The 20,530-nt window shown below is 37.9% G+C and overlaps 1 protein-coding gene across 4 annotated transcripts in view; it reads right to left on the minus strand.

Annotated features, from left to right (window-relative positions):
* KANSL1 (KAT8 regulatory NSL complex subunit 1) overlaps positions 1-20,530 on the minus strand; it is a 176,348-nt gene that overhangs the window by 39,473 nt on the left and 116,345 nt on the right. For 3 of the 4 annotated variants that reach the window (XM_042914893.1, XM_042914896.1, XM_042914892.1), the window contains 2 exons: positions 11,422-11,563; positions 3,285-3,389 (listed from right to left, as the gene is read on the minus strand). In XM_042914893.1, coding sequence (XP_042770827.1) covers positions 3,285-3,389; positions 11,422-11,563 — 247 coding nt within the window. The remainder of the gene's footprint in view (positions 1-3,284; positions 3,390-11,421; positions 11,564-20,530) is intronic. The other variant, XM_042914895.1, reaches the window with a different exon arrangement.

The raw sequence follows: 20,530 nt of genomic DNA on the forward strand, positions 1-20,530 counted from the left end.
ATTTTTGGAGTTTCTTCTATCTGTAAATTTTTTTCATTTGAATATCCAGTCATTATTTCCTCAGCTCCAGCCCCCCTACCTCCTCTGGAACTCGAATTATACACACTTACTGTTTCCCCAGCACTATGTTCATCTCTGAGCAGCTCTATGTTCAGTTTTTCTGTCTTCTGGTTGGATAATTCCCACTGATCTGTTATGTGCACGGATCCCTTCTTGTGTAAGTTTTCAATCTGCTGTTTAGTATACCAGTAAATTTTTTACTCGGATACTGTACTTTTCAATTCCACAATTTATGTTGTACAAGTTCCACGTGATTTTTTTTTTTAGTTTTCACCTCTTTGCTGATATTTCCCCATGTTTTTGCTACCTTTTACTTTAAATCTTCAAATATATTTCTGTTTTATTAAATGTTTTTATTTGAGAGAGAGAGAGAGAGTGTGAGTTGGGGAGGGACAGAGAGAGGGAGACAGGATCTGAAGCAGGCTCTGTGCTGTGTGAGTGCAGAGCCCCATGTGAGGCTTGAACCCACGAAACGTGAGATCATGACCTGCGCCGAAGTCAGAGGCTTAACTGACTGAGCCACCCAGGGACTCCTTCAAACATATTTCTATTTAATTCTACTATGAGCCATTTCAGGATCAGTTTCTATTATCTTCTCGCATGATAACGAACACAGTTTCCTGTTTATTGTATATGATATGTTACTCTGAATTCAGTTAAATTTCCCAGAAGCATGTTGATTTCTGCTCTAGTAGGCAAATTTCTAATTGGTTACAAATCAAATGAACCTTGATTTTGTGTAACTAGTTTCAGGTTTTCACAGAAACCTATCAGGGTTTATTTGGGATTTCTTAATCCTATGGTGGGTGAGTTCCTTAGTCCTGGGAAAATCTTTAACTCCTAAATCATGAGTCTTCTTTGGTTTCAGTATAAGGCCCTAGTCGAAGGTATTTATCAAGTCTTGCTGGAATTCAAACTCCAAATTCTGTTCTTTGCTGCAGCGGGCACTGACTACATTCTCTACTCTGCTCTTTCAGCCTACCAACTGCTGCTTTCTACTTGGCTCTATCTAAACTCTACGGAACTCTGTGGATCAGGGGTTAAGTCAGCTGAAGGACGTGAGAGTTACTCACACAGAATGTGGGACTAAGCCCTCCGCCCCCATGAGTCCCTCTCTGCCACTATTTCCTCCCTCAGTTTCTAGCTACTTGGCAGCTATGACCTCCATCCTCTGACAATATGAAAGCTAAGGAGATGGTGGCTATCTAGTTGAGTCCTAAAAACCCTGTACCAACGGGACAGAGGAGGCCCTGTGAGAATATTTTGTCAGAAATTTTGTTGACTTTCTTTGGTAATTTTTAACTGTGTTCTTCCTACCTAGTAACAGGCACAGGTTCCAAGTTAGCTCTATTCACTGTTTAATTCTTAATTGGGGGAAAGGGGACTACTAATTATTCAAGAGAGTGAGTGGGAGGAGAAAGAAGGAAAGGGCATGTTTTAGAACATGGGAGAACTCTCAATAGCTTTAGACAATCCCCCTTTCCAGGAACACACCCTTTTTTGTTCAGAAGGCTTTTTATTTCATATCAGAATTTATTAGTGCAGCAGTTGACTTTATCAGCACCTGCAGATGCAAAGCCAGAGGCCCTTTGGTTTCTCTCTTCTGCCTACTCTTACCTTTCAAACTGCCTTTAGTAAGAAGTCAGATTGAAGTCTGTTTGCGTTAAGGGGCATTTTTCTAGGAGTTCCTCCCTTCTTCTACCTCAGTACTCTACTCTGTGGCAGAAAAACAAAACTCACTCCATCTCAGGGAACATTTCCTGCTTGTCTCCATGGCTCAAAAAACACTCACTCGTGCATCCAGTCTCCCAAATCACTTAGTTTCTGCAATATCTGTACAACGCCCACAACCAAAGCAGATTATATATTGTGTCCATCAAAAAACACTCATTCAGGTTGGAAATAAGGCAAAAAGATGAAAGTCCTTTCAGTATTAACACTTGAACATCATCTAACAAGTCCACTAAAGGGTCACAGGACTCTCGATGAATTACTTAACTTTGTATTACTTACTATTTATTTACACTGGATTAGGGCTTAGATGCCTTAAGTTGGATGTCTATTTTCAGAACACTGAGGAGTTAAAATTGGTCTGTGTTTAGTTGAGAACATGACTCCAAAGGTAATGGCTTTATTATTCTTACAGGGTATTAGAAGTTTTGTAGGCTCCTGAGTAATCTTATTCTAGCACTCATCATTCTCACTGTCATCACTAAGTTACACTGTATTTTTCTTTAGAATTTTGTCTAACTTCTTAAAACTATATTTTGACCGTTGAAAAATTTGCTTTGGCTTTTTCGTGAATTTCAGAAGTGAAAATGCAAAAATGAACAACACAACAAAACAAATGCCTCTGATGTAATTATTTTTACACCACAAGTCTTCAAATGTTTTCTTGAAGGGAAGGAGGAATTAAAAAAAAAAAAAAAGGCAACAAATATTTCCATTTTGGAAAAAAAATTGTTGATGTGCAGACGCAAAGAGACTAGCTGGTTTAACGCACGATTTCAAAAGCCAACACTCTAGCCTACCAAACACACTACTGTCACGGGACTTTGGAATTTCTAACAAATGACTTAAATCAAGAAATACTAATATTCATAAAAGCCAAAGAGCTTCTGGGGCAAGAGGGGAGGGAAAAGTGAAAGAAACAAATAAAAAAGTGCTCTTGGGGATTCAGAAATTAAAGAAATTAATTTGGATGTTGAGAGAAATAGAAATAAAGGAAGAAACCATGGAAGAGGGAGACCTGAGCTAGGCTCTAAGGATACAGAACATTACAGAAAACGACAGCTTTATCCTCATTACAGAACTAAAGGGGGTAACTCAGAGAGAGCACTTTCAACATCCTTGTGAGTTAAACCTCTAGTCCCACCTTTTCATCTTATAGTGGCCTTCTCAGAAAGGTTGTCTTTACTCTTCAAAGGTATCAGAGCCACGTGCTCTCCCAATTCTCAGTAATACTCCATGATGCCTTACTTGCTCTAGCTGTAATGTCTTGAGTTAGAACTGCTTTTAAATTCAAGGTCAACTACACAGCTGCAGGAGGGGACCTGTGCTGCTCTACTCAGGAATTCAGACCCTGAAATGTCAAAAGTGATAAAAGGGGATACAGTCCTCTTCCTTCAGCCAATGCCAGGATACCTGCTATAGAGAATGAACTGTGTACTGATGCTACCCCCTGAATTCTCACTCATCTCCCCTTTTCTGTCTTTTACACTTACCAATTTATCATTCCCATGATCCGTCTTCACCTCAGAACTAAGTGGAAGAAATAAGTCTGTTGGTGTATGCTCCGGGGGAGGTGCCTCCCCAAGAACTATCAACCCCTGCAGGACAGAGAGAAAAGCAGCATAAGTGAGTGGTATTATAAGTCACCGATTTAATGAAGGAGTTACTACGACAAGGGTTAGGGACAGGGGACTGGTTTAGCAGAGGCCTCTTCCCTTCTTCTCCTAGGGTTCTGAAACAAAATGCACTACGAGCAGCTTTACTTTCCCAAGAGTTATTTCAACAAAAAGCCTAGCAGTACGTAGCAATGAGTAAGGCCTAAGTCAGACCCAAACTTCCCCTTTTCTCCACCTGAATGCTGTGACCTACATAGCTTGTTACCTTTAGCATCTTTTTATTCACATCTTTCAGATCTGGAATCTTTATCAAAATATGGTACTTTTACACTGTATTATTAACTAGACTATACTATAAGAACAGCAGCAATGTAATTTTCTAGTTAACCTGATCACAGATGTGGCTTAAGCATTACTGTAAGTGCTACAAATATAAATGATAAGTAAGCCAACTCTTTGAGCAGCCAAAACTACTACAAAGGTGAACAGTCCAGTCCCTATATTACAAACCAAGAACTTAAAAAACAAAAAACTGTTCCAAAGGCACCTGTTTCTCATATGCATAAAAATCACCCCAGATTGGGTTCCTGCTCCACAATTTCAAAATCAGATCTTATGTTCATCCCAGGAAATAAAAAATGTAAAAAGAAATTTAAAACGACTCCACAAATCCTATCCATAGTCAGCAAGGGCCCAGCTTGGTAAAGGCAGAAATGAGCTTGCTGTGAAAAACAAACAAAAAGCCACACACATGAATCTCCCCATGAACTCAAATAGAGGTAACCAAAATCAAGTTCTGATACTGTGTAATAGAAAGACTGAGATGAAAGTAACAAGGGCTTTAAGTCTTTGGTTCTCCTTCTCTGATCCAGAAAATAAGGAGAGCTGACTGATAAGTATCTCTTAAAGGTAATTTTGTATTAGAATCACCTGGGGAAACTCATCAAGCTAATACTTGCCCAGTTTCATCATCAAATCTACTCAGAGTCCCTGGGGTTAGGGATGGGTATTCTACAGTTTTAAAAAACTCCACTGGTAAATCCTAAAGCAAGTTCTAAGTTGAAACACACTAGAGTTGATCTGTATTGACTCAGCATCAGGGCCCCCAGTAAACATTCTAAAATATAGATTTTAGGGCCTAGAGATTTTGACTATCGATTTGAGCTCCCTAGCCATTATGACACAAGCTCTTATAGGCCAATGAACCACATGATCCATCCAAGGGATGGATCCCTTTCCTGTCTAACTCAAAAATCTCTATGAAATAGGGGATGCAAAGAGATGAAATGGGGTAGGGGGAGGGCTGACATTAAGAAAGGACAATGGGGGCACCTGAGTGGCTCAGTCGGTTAAGCGTCCAACTTTGGTTCAGGTCATGATCTCACGGTCTGTGGGTTCGAGCCCCAAGTCGGGTTCTGTGCCGACAGCTCAGAGCCTGGAGCCTGCTTTGGAGTGTGTGTGTGCGTGCGTGTGTGCGTGCGTGTGTGTGTGTGTGTGTGTGTGTGTGTGTCTGCCCCTCCCCAGCTTGTGCTCTGTCTCTTGCTCTCTCAAAAATAAATAAGAAAGGACAATGGAATTCTACCTCAGTCCAAACACACACACACACACACACACACACACACACACACACACACACCCCAAAAAACACACCCCACAATTTAAAAAATAAATATGAAAAATAAGTGTTACAACACCCTCCTGGCCCCGCCCAAAGGCAAGAGAAACAGCATTTACCTATCCTGGAATAAGACTATGACCCGCCTATGTAGAAAGTGAAGTGGAAACTCCTCAGAAAAGGGGAGAAAGGTCATTAACTAATAATAAGCAAGAAACATGTGCCCTAGACTTCAAAATGAAGTTATTCTAGCTATAAGAATTTCTGCCGCGAAGTACTTTGTCTCAATCACAAGCATAGAAAAGATTTCATAAACTATTTGCAAGAGAAAGCTATCCTGCACACTATTCCATTCTCAAAATACTGCATTCAACATCTTCCCTGCTTAAGAGCCCTGGTTACAATTATGCCAATCTCTATCCCCCAGAAAATGTCTGAATGTATATGAAGTTGTTATCACTGAGAGGTGGGGGTTATTACAATACAGTTACAAGGTAAATAAATGCAATTAAAGATTACAATACTACCTGTTCTTATGTCCTTTGTTCATACTGGTTCTGGCCTTTAAAAAATATTTATCTATCCAAAATGTCATTCATCCTTTTTTTTGTTTATTTTTGAGAGAGACAGAGAGCGAATGGGGGAGGAGCAGAGAGGGGGAGAACAGAATCCGAAGCAGGCTCCAGGCTCTGAGCTGTCAGCAGAGAGCCCAACAAGGGGCTCAAGCTCACAAGCTGCGAGATCATGACGGAGCTGATGTTGGATGCTTAACCAACTGAGCCACCCAAGTACCCCTGTCATTCATCCTTTCAAAGACCTTGTCAGATCCAAATCCCATCTCCAAGAAAATGTCCCTGGTTAACTGAGCCCTACTTGCTCTATCCACATTACCAGAGGTCCTAAAGTATTGTGATTGTCTTACGTTCTCTGTATCTGAATCTCATTTCCAGAGCAGAACCTTAGGTCAAAATATTCATTTTATTTATTGTTGCCTCAATTTGTTGTTGTTATTGTTTCAGTTTATTTTGAGAGAGTGAGAGAGAGTGTGAGTGGCGGAAGGGAAGAGGGATAATCCCAAGCAGGCTTCGCTATGTCAGCGCAGAAACCCTATGTGGGGCTTGATCTCATGTATAGTGAGATCACGACCTAAGCGGAAATCAAGAGTCAGACGCTCAAGTGACTGAGCCACCCAGGTGCCCCAATTTGTTGCTTATTAACTAATGTTAAGCTCTTAAAGACTTAGACAAAATACATATATATCTGAATCCCATATTCCCTAGCAGAGTCATACACCAAGAATGGACATATGTAACAATTATTTTTTGAGTTTTAGGTTAAAAGGTTTTTTCTTTGAATAGGAAAATATGAAGTTTATATTAATTATAGCCAGAAGCCTAAATAATCCAATTACCAGGTATAAAGTTACTCCCTCAATTTTTTTAGGTGAGAAGGTAAGTCAGGAATAACAGCCAATATTTTCCAAAGAGAAAACTTTTTCCTTAAACCCTAATTTCTTAAAATAAACACCTCTCTGAGAGACAACAAGGATACTCTCCTGAGACTTTATGAGACCTCGTAGGGCCCATTTATTCCCCATCATTTTACAGACCCAGAGAGGATGCAGGTTGAAGGTCATGTCAACAGGCCAATCCATGGCAGAACTAAGGCTAATGGCTGGGTTAAACTACTGTTGTTCTTTTATTCATTCAAATCAAGCCATCAATTACCCATTTATCTACATTCGTTAGTTGCTGGGGATACAGGAAAGGAGAGACCTATCCTTCCACCCCCACACCACCTGAACCCATCCCATAAAATGCTTACATTCTAATACTGGGGAAGACAGACAATGAACGAACAAGTAAGTCAATTTTATGCAGTACATTAGAAGATGTTAAATGCTAAAAATAGAGGGACAGTGTAAAGATTAAATGGGAGTGGGCACCTCAGTGCTATTACTGCACTCTACAATAGACAGAGCAAACTGGCAGAGGCCAAGGTAAAAAGACCAGGAGAGTCTCCCCATCCTTCTTCACTGCTCCCCGAGTCAGAACCAGGGTCATGCCCAAGCTCCCCAGGCCTAGCAAACTCCTATATAAGGATGAAAGGAATTGGGATGGGTTAGAGTTGCACGCAGTCTTAACGTAGCCTTATAAGTTATTTCTCTGTGGAAATGCAAAGCTGTCATGTGTGTCAAAAAAAGGAAGAAAAAAATTAATATGTACCAGAATTTAAAAAGGAAGGAATGGTAGAAGGAATTATGCTAAGCCTGATGACAAAACAGGGCAAAAGAAAGCAAGCAAAAAGGGAAGAATAGAAAAACTTAAAGTTGTAGACTTGGGTTAATTGCTTCTCTTTCACCAATTTTGTATAACAGAAGGAGTCAAAGTACAAGATTAAAAAACATCACTTCTTAACTTATAATACAGAATTAAGATGTAATTTCACCTACTTGCTCCCTTTTTCATTCTGAGTAGGTCAATGTCCCTTACCCATCTTAAGATAAAGCAGTGACCTCACTAATACATCAGCTCTACAAGAACCATCCTGGGCTACCACCCAGGCAAGACCCAGCTGTCCACAATGCCTTATAACCCCACTGAGATGGGAAGATAAACTGCTTAACATCACTTTTGAAGACAATGGTGTATTTCTAGGCTTCTGCTATTCCATTCAGCTCCTTTTCTATCCAGAAGCTTCAATGCTCTTCCACCTCTCATTCCCAATAATATGTCCATTTTTAGTTAGCAGCTGCTATGTAATTTCACAGATCAGTCAAGGAAGAGATAAAAGAAAAATGATATGTTTTGTATTAGACACAGATGTTGAAGACTGTGCTACGAGAAAGAAAGTCTCCTTCAGCAACAGAACCCATCTGGTCCCTGTGCTTTTCCCCCTCAGTTTTATGTAGCAGGTATGAAATTTCAATGAAATTAGACAGAAAATGTTCTGGACTCAGAAAAACTGCTCCAGGTTCAAATTTAGCTCTGCCTCTTACAAGCTTGTAAGCTGTAAGATTTGCTCTGTGCATTTAACATACATGAAGATACCCGTATACAGTACACACTCCAGGTACATACATTGTTTTCCTTTCTCACTCTAAGGCATGGGAGTTTTAAAATAACAAAACAAAACAAAACAAGCTCACTGAATATGAAAATTAAAATACAATAGTTGGGGAGCCTGGGTGGCTCAGTTGGCTGGGCATCCGACTCTTGAATTTGGCTCAGGTCAGGATCCCAGGGTCATGGGATAGAGTCCTGCACCAGGCTCTGACCTGAGCCTGGAGCCTGCTTCGGATTCTCTTGGTCTCTCCCTCTGTCCCTCCCCGGCCACCTCTCAAATTAAGGGCGGGGACGGTGGGAGTAAGTAGCAGAGTACAGAGGAACTCCTAAACACTATCTTTTCTCCAAAAAGCAAAAGGAAATCATGACTACCAAAGAAACTCTCAAGACTCTCTCAATCTGGAAGTTAACACTTAACTTCTAACAGAAGAGAAATTGGTAGTCAACTAGTGGTAGTTTTCAAATGCTTTCTTTTTTGGAATATGTTACTGTAAGAAAATTAACGTTAACATGCTAGAAAGAAAATCTTTAGAAAGAAAAAGCCTCACCCCCTAATTCCCCAACCTAAGACAACCTACAATTGACCACCAAACCTGGATTCATCTCATGAAAAGGTCTGTACTACCCAGGCAATCCTGGCAAATCTTGGAGCAGGATGGGAAATGGAAACATCAATCCACTTTACTAAAACACAGGCAGTTAAAAACCTCCCATTTTAATAACTCAAAAAGTAGCCGAGCACTTGAAGCAACTGCCAACTTGAGCAACAGATGCTCACATCTCAGCTGTGTGATTACATGTTCACTTGACTATGAACAAACTGCTAACCTCTCTGACCCTCCACTGGTATACCTTTAAATTTGTAAGTAACAGTAAAATGCTTAGCACAGTGCCTGGCACATAGTAAATGCCCAACAACTTCTATTATTATAGTGATATGAAGACTAAATGCCTGTTACTTTATCTTCAGGGTAAACTTCATTGCTTATATGTCATATAGGCTTGAACAGTAGCCCCCCAAAATTTATATAACCCAGAACCTAAAAATGTGTCCTTATTTGGAAATAGGGTCTTTGTAGATATAATTGGGTTAAAATGAACCCTTTAGTGTGGGCCCTAAATCCCAATATGACTGGTGTTCTTTTAAAAGGGAAGTGTGGACACAGACACACAGAGAGAAGACAGCCACGTGAGGACAGAGGAGGAAAGTGGAATGACGCAGCTATGAATGCAGGAACACCAAGAAACGCCAGCAATCACCAGAAGCTTAGGAAGAGGCAAGGAAGGCTCCTTCCTTAGACTCTTCAGAGGGAGCATGGCCTTCCTGACGCCTTGATCTCAGAATTCTAGCCTGCAAAACTGTGAGAAAATACATTTGTGTTGTTTTAAGTTTACTGCTCGATTTGTGCTTTGCTACAGCAGTCCCAAGAAACTAATACATTTGTTTTAAACAGACATTGTATAAATAAAGATATTTAATAAAATTGTCAATTTTCTTGAAATATTACTTATTAGGACATATTATTTATTAGGATCATCATTCAACTTTTACTCTTCCTGTCACAATTTTGTAGCATTGTGTATTCAGACTGCAGAGCAAGAAAATATAATCATGAATGCCTTATTTTACAGACCATGAAAACTGAGGATCAGAAAGGTTCAGTGGCTTTTCTTCCCAACCTTATATAGCTATATGGTAGCAGAGAGCACGAGAACCAAAGATTATCAAGTCCAAGCCTGGCATTTCTTTAATACATTATATTGTGAATAATGAAACTTCTGGATAGTCAATATATGTACAAAACCCCAGAATACTTTCCAGATATTTAGAAATACCTAACACTTTTGAAAGTTTCCTAAAACTGAACATAAAAGTACCCATGATGTGATTTAGCTAAAAATATTTATTATGGTATGCTTTATAATATAATTAAAAAAAAATTTTTTTAATGTTTATTTATTTTTGACAGAGAGAGAGAGAGAAAGTGCGCACGCGCATGAGCGGAGGAGGGGCAGAGAGAGAGGGAGACAGAATCTGAAGCAGGCTCCAGGCTCCGAGTTGTCAGCACAGAGCCCAACGTGGGGCTCGAACCCACAGACCGTGAGATCATGACCTGAGCTGAAGTCAGACGCTCAACCGACTGAGCCACCCAGGTGCTCCTATAATTTTAATAACAGGCGTAATTAAAACCGCCACCAAAATAAGGTAACAGAATGTAGTCCTTAAAATGTTTCCCCCCAAAAAACAACAAGAAGAGCACTCCAGGGGGATTTCTGGAATACAAACTTAGATGACGTGTGTGGGAGGCCGCAGACTTTTACTTCAAACTCATCACTGTATCTTGTCAGCTGGTTACTCTTTAACTTTTGGCCTACGAGTTAATTTAATGCATACAGTCCACAGTACAGCAGTTCTCTGGAGGCTTTGACCAGCACCAAGGCGGGACAAAAAGTGTTGCGACACTTATTTTAGGAACAGTCGACTCTACATTTAGACCAGAGTCCAGTCATGGAGACTGGCTCAACTACCACAAAACTACCAGTGTCACTATCCAAGATAAAAGTTCTATGAGAAGAATCAGGACTCTGCAGATAGGAGGACACAGAAAAACCAAAATCTTGTAAGAATGTAAAATCCATGAAAGGAGGATTTTTATTTATCCCTGTGACCCCTTGTAATGAGATCAGTGCCTCGTACACAGTAGGCACTCACCTGTGTGCTAAACGGATGGCTTTTCCATGCACATTTATCCCTCCGTCAAACCCAAACTGACTAAGGGACTTTTTTCTAAGTTGATTTTTAAGAAGAATGTCACTATCAAAGAGAAAAGTTCTATGGTAAGAATCAGGACTCTGCAGATAGGAGAACACAAAAAAACCAAAATCCCAAACACCAATGTCTAATTTCCCTGGAACAATCTTTCACAAAAAACCCTATTTTTCCTCAAGAAAGCAAGGGAAGCTTAGTGGTAGTAAAACAGAAGTGCATCAAAGGAAAAAACCAAGATGAAATCCTAGGTCATCATCGCTTTTCCATAAATATAACAAATATGAGTTACATCAATGGCTTACATTATATAGTCTTTTTCTTATGTTTCCTATTAGCCCAAATATAGGAACTGTTTTGTTCCAAACACATGTTCAATTTAACATTAACTAACAGTGTTGTCTGCGCTATACTAAACAACATCAGGCCCTTAAACAAATTAAACCACTACAGCAGATCACATTAAACCATGCTCTTTGACACAGCTAAGAGTTATTGAGGGATGGGAAAAAAGGGATAATGGTAGTTTTTAACTGGTCTGAAAAAGACCAGACATTTATCTCTTACCTTATTAGCACGTATCTGCTTATAAATATCTGTTTGCTGCCGAATTCGATATTCCAAGTCAGAAACATGAGCCTGAAGCCAGTTCCAGCGGCTGACAATAGCTGCTCGGTCTGCAGCCCATCTCCACTCTGACCTGCGCCTCCTAAAAGGAAAGAAACTGAGTGAAATCCAAAAGTAACAGTAAGATTTACAGCAAATGGGACGGGGAGGGTTTTAACATCTAAAGGCCCGTATACCAACTGACTCTAGTACCAAGGAAAACCAAGACTGTGTGTGTGTGTGTGTGTGTGTGTGTGTGTGTGAAGACACACATGGAGGGCACTTCACATATAGATATTTCCCAAATTAACTAGTTGAAACTGTCTTCTAGTATCCTGACCCTGCATAAATTTCAGAGAAGAGAGAGAAATATTCTCAGATTTCTCAGGAGACAGCGAAGTATTTTCTACTTTAACATAAGACATATAAACAATAAAGATTATCTACACAGCAAATCCAAAAGACACCGCATATTATTAAAGCTAAGAATTCTTAGAATGTAACAATTAAAACTGTTCAGATCATCATACAAAAACTTGAAGTGCCGCTATGTGCCGACATGTAGAAAATATTCATTTTTTTTAAAAAGCACTATTCACAACACCAACAAATGCTAATGCCATACACAAAAGATCTTTAGAACAGTAAAAGAATTTAATGGAATACTGTTTATTTTTATTAATTATTGTATCTATCAACATGACTAAATCTCAACAATATGGAATGGAAAAACTGTAAGAAAACTAAAAAAGAATAAACATAAAATAAGAACTGTTGCCAATACATAAACAGTAAGTACAAAAACATGCATAGAACTGACACTCAACAATTGAGGATTAGGGTCCTGAGAAGGGGAATGGAGAAGTCAGATTTTAGCTTGACCTATAATGTAATAATTGATTCTTCTTTAAAAACAGGGGTGCCTCAGTCAGTTAAGTGCCTGACTTCGGTTCAGGTCATGATCTCACGGTTTGTGGGTTCGAGCCCCACATTGGGCTCTGTGCTGGTAGCATAGAGGCTGGAGCCTGCTTTGGATTCTGTGTCTCTCTCTCTGCACAGCCCCCCCCCCCCCTAAACATTTAAAAAAATTAAAAAATAAAAAAGTCAAGGGGTACCCGTACCTGGGTGGCTCAGTTGGTTAAGTGTCCAACTCTTGATTTCTGCTCAGGTCATTATCTCACGGTGGTGAGATCGAGCCCCACAATGGCCTCTGTGCTGGGCATGGAACCTGCTTGGGATTCTCTCTCTCCCTCTCTCTCTCTCTCTCTCTCTCGTCCTCCAGCCCCCAAATAAATAAACATTTAAAATAATAATAAAATAAAAACAAAAGTCTGGGACACCTGGCTGACTCACTTGGAAGAGCATGCCATTCTTGATCTTGGTGTCATGAGTTCAAGCCCCATATTGGATGCAGAGATTACTTTAAGACATAAAAAACTTAAAAAACACAATAAAAATAAAAACAAAAAGTCTGATAGAAATGACAACATTTTAACATTCCTTAAATATTAAAGCAGGTATATGGCACCTGGTATATTCTGTAATCAAAATATTTAATAATCTTCCACAAAATTCTTTTTCAACAAAGCAGCAGTAGCCCCACCTCCAGTGGGTGACCATAGCCCCACCTCCAGTCAGGATATACATGCTCATTACTAAAAATTTTAAGTGGCTATTAAGTGAACTTTCACAAAGTCTACTAATGAGGTAAAAAAACAGTGTAACGTCAATAATAAAAGAATACATCTAACCATGGTAGGGTTAGAAATGAGTTAATTCTTTTATTTTTTATTATTATTTTTTAATGTCTATTTCTTTCTGAGAGAGAGAGCGAGCACACAGGGGAGGGACAGAGGAAGAAAGGGACAGAGGATCTGAAGCAGGCTCTGTGTTGACAGCAGACAGTCTGATGCGGGGCTTGAACTCACAAACCGCGAGATCATGACCTGAGCCGAAGTCAGATGCTTAACCAACTGAGCCACCTAGGTGCCCCAGAAACGAGTTCTTAATTACACCATTATAATTAAGACCAAGGACAGCAATGGTATTTTACTAACTTTTATTTTATATGGTCCAAAATAAGCCACTCAGGCCAATCACTGTCATAAAGTATTATCCAATTATTTCTCTTTCAGAAAGAAGGTATTTTATAGTACCTAATATTGACGGAATCAGTATATGATGTAAAGATACTTTTTTAAAAAGTATAATTATCTGGATTAATGTTGGCTGCAGGTCTAATTCTAGCTCAAGTTCAGGAAAGAACCTCAAGAGGTAAAGTATAACCACTTGAGGATCATTCCTGAACTATAAAAATGTCCTCCCTTTTCTAAGAGGCAAGGCTAGTTAACCTGCAGAGCCACTTTCGAACTCTCACTCCTCTACAAGGTTCACCCCCTTCCTATCCGGCAAAATCTCCTGGTTTTACAAATCCTTCATTCCTGAAGCTACCACAGCACCAAATGCCCATGTACCATATCACCACTGGGCCACTCCAAAAACCTCCTCAGCTACTACTCCTAATGTAAGTCATACACTACTTTTCCTAAATAAACTCCCCTCAAACCTCATTTCTTCCATCACTCTTATGTGTAAGGAACCGTACAGTTCTTGTGGCTTCTTTTCAAATCTTAAGCTTTCAAGAAAACAAAGTGTAAGGGGAGTCAAATATTGTAAAAGACAGCAATTCAAAGACAAAAAGTGATTAATAAAACTAACACAACACCCATTTAATGCCAGTTTATTCACAAATTTATTTTAACTGACAGTGGCTAGCCAAAACAAAACCCTAATGTTGAAAGTTAAAGCAAAAGAAAGAATGACTTCTTGGCAAATTTACAGCACTTCCTCCTTAGTCACTCTTGGTGGACAAAGAATCCTGGCAGTCTCTCCCAATGATCCTGAACTTAGCTCATAACGCTTCTCATGACAGTGTTCCAGGACACCAAGCACTCTAAATTGGCAGAAAAGATGAAACCTATTTGTTATCTCTGAATTTAGATACATCTTAACCAAAAGATTTCTTTTTTTTTTTTCTTTCTTTCTTGTCTGATGTCAAGGCAGGGCGGGGAGGAGAGATAATAAACCCAAACACTTTTAAATCTGTTTGAAAGCCTGAGAATATAAAAGGAAAAGAAAATTACTTAAAACATTTCAGTTCATAAGAACTTTGATGAATAAGTACTATTTTTTTTTTGATATTAAGGAATAGCCCTTCTAAATTTTCCTAAGGTCAAAACTAACAAACCTGCTATATAGGTATTTTCCTAAATATCAATAATAAACTGAGTCTCCTAGTAAGATTTTTTGGAAATTGGCTAATAAATTAAAGATAGGCAGCATTAAGGGAATACTGAAATTCCCAAATTATGAACAGGTTTCATTCTACAAATACACTTGTCATATGACAGTTTAGAACTGGAAGTGATTTTCAATAGGAAGTTGTCACAGTATTATAACATAATTAATGAAAAATGGAAAACCTTACCCCAAATGTCCAAAAAGTATCTTGTGTTTAAAATACCAGCAATAGGGGAGCCTGGGTGGCTCAATTGGTTAAGCTTCCGACTTCGGCTCAGGTCATGATCTTGCGGTCTGTGAGTTCCAGCCCCGCGTCGGGCTCTTTCCTGACAGCTCAGAGCCTGGAGCCTGCTTCTGATTCTGTGTCTCCCTCTATCTGCCCCTCCCCCACTCATGCTCTGTCTCTCTCTCAAAAATAAATAAACTTTAAAAATAAGAGAAGAGAACATAAAATAAAATAAAATAAAATAAAATAAAATAAAATAAAATAAAATAAAATAAAATAAAATAAAATAAAATAAAATAAAATAAAATAAAATAAAATAAAATAAAATAAAATAAAATAAAATAAAATAAAATAAAATAAAATAAAATAAAATAAAATAAAATAAAATAAAATAAAATAAAATAAAATAAAATAAAATAAAATAAAATAAAATAAAATAAAATAAAATAAAATAAAATAAAATAAAATAAAATAAAATAAAATAAAATAAAATAAAATAAAATAAAATAAAATAAAATAAAATAAAATAAAATAAAATAAAATACCAGCAATATGGGCAAAAGCTAAACTGTTAGTAAAGGTGAGAGAGGTACACAGTTAATGAGTCAGAGGTAGCTATGAAGACGTTACCACACTCCAGTGATAGAGGAGAACATAAAACATTACTGCAAGAGTAAGATCTTCACATCTTTTTTTCCCCCCGTTTCAGACACAACATGCCACAGAATCTCAGTTTACCAGAGGTAGAGGTGGATTTCCCAATATTCGAAATGTAAATTTATTACTCTCATAACTTACAGATTAAAAACAAGAGGCATCGATTTAGTATACAAACTTCAAAGAAGAGCACATAACTAAGGTTGCAGAGTGATAATTATTCAATGAACTGGTTTTTACTGTAGTCCTTACAAATGATGAATAAAAAGATATGGATTCCAAAACAGAGGAGTCTTTCAATTCTTTCTTGTTGCTTATTCTGTGCTAACAATTAGTGAAATAATTGTTTTAACTGTGTTATCTGTGCAGGACACTGGAATTTTTTTAATTTAATGTTTATTTATTTAAGCAGGGAGAGCGAGTGGGGGAGGAGCGGGGGGGGGGAGAGAGGGAGAGAGGGGGGGAGGAGTGGGGGGGGAGAGGGGGAGAGAGGGAGAGAGGGAGAGAGGGAGAGAGGGAGAGAGGGAGAGGCGGAGGGGGGGAGGAGGGGGAGGGGAGGGGGAGGGGAAGGGGAGGGGGAGGGAGAGGGGGAGGGGGAGGGAGAGAGAGAATGAATATTCCAAGCAGGCTCCATGCTCAGCAGAGCCTGATATGGGGCTTGATCCAAAAACTGTGAGATCACAACCTGAGCCTATATCAAGAGTTGGACGCTCAACCAACTGAGCCACCCAGGTGCCCCCTAAAATGCCTCCCAATCTATTATTCTGCTGTGTGCTTTACTCCAGTTTATATCAAAATATCTGTCTGTAAATACCAGGCTACTATCTGAGTGGGAATTCATTTTAACTCATATTTTGCCACTTGCTTTTATGAGCATTTTATGGTAAATTTACTTTGTTGCCATGTGCTGTATAAAAAAATCTATTAAAATTTTACACTCTGGATTGATTTTTGGTTACATAAATGCAGGAAGATACAGTACCAATATTTCCTTTGGTAATACCACATGAATAATATATTTAATGTTGCCAGCTATGTACCAGTATTTATTTGTATAAAACTATACATGCTGTATAGATTTCTTTTTTAGCTATGTGAATTTATACTTTAATGGTTCTTTTTAGTGGGTTAGAAGAATATTACCACATATCCAGAATTTAGGATGTTTAATAGGATCCAAGAGTATAGAATATTTATGGTACTTACTTGAACAAAAAGTCATTTCCTCTAAAAAAGCTCTTTTATTTATAAACACTTTGAAACTACACAATGGGAAAGCACTTGAAAATTTAGGGTTCAGCTTACATGTTGGCCAATACGGAAAACGAAAAAGTGACTTTTGTTTTTAATTTTTTAAAAATCATCTTGAATGGTGATTTTAATGGAAATGTTTCATCAGAAGAGGAGAAACAGATCAACACAGGGACTTTTATGTAAGGAGACTTAACCTCTCTTAAATGTGGCAACCAAGCTCCTCCTATTTTTACTACAAATTAGGAATTATACATTGAATCCTCAAAAGGTGTCACTGAAAAAAACCTCTCCCATTGCACCAGAAGAGGTAATGATCTGAATCAACTCAGAGGTGGTTACTAACTTTGCTAAAAAAAAAAAAAAAAAAAAAAAAAAAAATTAAGGAATGCAATTTCAGCTAACAGAGAAAAGTTAAGAATTTGCAATACTATGCCCCTTACCATACCCACTGCTAACTTACTGTCAATGAGTTCGACAAAAGAGGTTACTAATATAACAACTCTTTCTATTTGATAAACCCTATCTTCAATGCCTACAGCACTGCCACAGACAGCAGAGCAACAGCAGTGGTAGATACCTCCTTTTTCTCAAAAATAAACTAAATCAAAAGCTGACTTATCTAAAAGTAACACTAAAGCTAGGCACTGAATCATGTCATACTTGACTTAGTACAGTCTTAAACGAAATCACTTCTTTCTAGACAAAGACGGAAAATGTGTAAATCCAGTAGAACAATGCTGGTGGGTGATACTTTTCCCTGATCCAGAATTAAAATTTTTTTTTTCATTAAATAATCATGAACATGCTAGAAAGACCTGTAATCCCATCTTTGATTCTATTTCATTTCTATTTCCAGTTCTTTCACCTATATAAAAAAAAGTTCTAGTAACAAATTATAAGTAAAAATGACTGCCCACAGCAAGCCACATAGTACTATGTTCAAAAACTGGCACCTAAATTATTTCATAGAGTTATGTGCTATTTCCAAGAATGCAAGAAAATCTAAGACACCTAGATTCTGAATCTCCAGGTTCTTTAGATGACTTATAAAACGAATAAAGTAAAATTTAGATTATCACTGAACACACAGAATATACAGTTGCTAGATTCACAGTATCCAGGGCAAGAGTCAGGATCACAAGAATAGAAAATCTTGACATTATTGAGAGCCATATTTAAAAAATGTATATGCAATGATTCACTACCTAGTTCAAAAGCAGTATGAAACCAACAGGGGAAAGACCAGGAACACAGGTTAAAAGCAAGTTCTCACTTTTATTTACTTTATGTGAACCTAAACATGAAAACTGGCCTCTGGAAATAACTGCAACATCTGCCTCACAGGAATGTGGCATTCATAAAATGATAAAATCCTAACTGCAAGGTACAATGTGTGTATTAGAAAAGATTAAATAAACATAACTTTGAATTTCAACTCTGTCTCGTGAAAGATACAAAAGAAGGGAAAAGAGAAATAAGGAAATCTCAAAGAGGCAGACAAATATAGGAAATAGAGGTTTTCAGTTAACAGAATTCTGAATTTGAGTGTTTGGCTTCAGAGTCATCCAAAGGAAGCTCCACTCTACACAGCAAAACTAAAGTGCAGTTTCCCTTGAATAACAACACGGAGTTAGGGATGCCAAAACTTAACTAACTAACTAACTAACTAACTAACTGCCTTCTAATGACCGGAAGCTTCACCGATAACAACAGTCAATTAATAGATATTTTGCATGTTATGTGTATTATATACTGTATTCTTCCAATGAAGCTAGAGACAATATTAAGAAAACCATAAGGAAGAGAAAATACATTTATAGTACTGTATTTATAGAAAAAAAATCCACGTACAGTGGGCCCTCCCAGTTCAAACACATGTTGTTTCAAGGTTCAACTGTAGTTCATTAGAACAGACCACTGTATTCAGCGACAACTTCAATGACATTAGCCTCTGCCCAAATATACAGAGATGGAGGAAATAAAGTACAGAGGGAGGGGAGGAGTCTACCATCAAATATCTTTCATATTTTAGCTGTAAAATAAAAAACTTAGAGGAGAATGGGCTAAGAAACGGTTTGTATCTGTCATTCTAACTGCTTATTACAGTTTTCTAGAGAGGTCTGTGGTAGTAATAGGAAATAAATGTACCAGACCAATTCTAAACTGCCAATTCATCCTGATAAAGACTCTGGGGGTTGAACACTTACACTTGACCCTTTTGTCCTACAGCCTAAACCAGATTACCTCTGAACTGAAAGGAGATTTGTGTATTTTGGCGAATTATTTCAGCCAAACTATCAACGATCACAAACTCTTCCTCCTCCTCCCAATGCCATTTGATAAATATTTAAGCACCTATTATTTACTGCCAGGGATTATACTAGGTGCTGGGGATACAGTAATAACAAACAAGAACTGTGGCTCATTAAGCTTAGAGTTTAATGGGCAAGACAAATATTAATAAACAGATAATCATGCAAAATGTTAAGAGATTATAACTATGACATCAGATCTAGAAGACGTCCCTGTGTTATAAACATTTAACCTAAGCTCCAAAGAATAAATGAGGACTTGGACAGGCAAACTTACTGTGGACAAAAGGTCTCAGGGGTGGTGAGGGGAATGTGGGGAGGTGTAGAAGATACTGGGGGTTGTGGTGTGTCTTAACAAGAAACAACATGTATACAAGATTGTGCAGCTGGAGCTTAGACAGTGAACAAGGGGAAGAAATCACTGGAGTTGCTGACACTGGTTATGGGTAGGTGGGGCCAGATCCACAAAACTCTGTAATCTATGTTAATTTTATGAAACAGTATTAAGCAGTCTTGGTCTTGTCCTATGTTCTTACATTTATCTTGGACTGTTTTTAAATGAAAAATTTCAAATACAAGCTAATGGATAATGAATTCCCACATAACCATCAACTAACTTCAAGAATTATTAACTTTTGGCCAATCCTATCTCATCTATAACATTTATCCCTCATCTCCATTAATTCTCAAGTATTCCCCACTATCAGATCATTACACCTGTGTATATTTCCACATGTAGCTCTAAAAGGTAAATTCACTTAAAATATAGTATACTATATACTACACTATATATACATACACACATAATACCATACCATGTATCATATATTTGTAGTATAATATGCTATAAACTTTCACAATTCAAAAAACAGGAACTCCTTAATGTCAAATATCCTGTACTGTCTCAATTGGTTTGTCCAAATCAAAGACAAGTAAGATCCACACTGCATTTGGTTAATGCATCTCAAATTTGGAACAGATTGCTTCTTTTTCTCCTTGCAATTTATTTGTAGAAAAAACAGAACTATCTGTCCTTTTAAGGGACAAAAAGTGGATTTTACTGATTGTTATCCTTGTCACAAAGCCCACACTTTTGAACTTTATAAACTCAATCTTTAAACTACTTTAAGTTTGTTATTTAGTGTTTATTTAGTACAGATCAAATGATTGGTGCTTTCGAACATTTCATTTTTACATGTTTAAGACTGAGGTGTGCTAAAACACACCCAACCTTTAGAGATTTAAGTACTCCAAACTCTTCTCAATGCCCATTTCTCAGGCTTTTTATTAATCATGGTAACATACACATAATACATAATTC

Source organism: Panthera leo, chromosome E1, assembly GCF_018350215.1.
Source record: "Panthera leo isolate Ple1 chromosome E1, P.leo_Ple1_pat1.1, whole genome shotgun sequence".
Lineage (NCBI taxonomy): Eukaryota > Metazoa > Chordata > Mammalia > Carnivora > Felidae > Panthera > Panthera leo.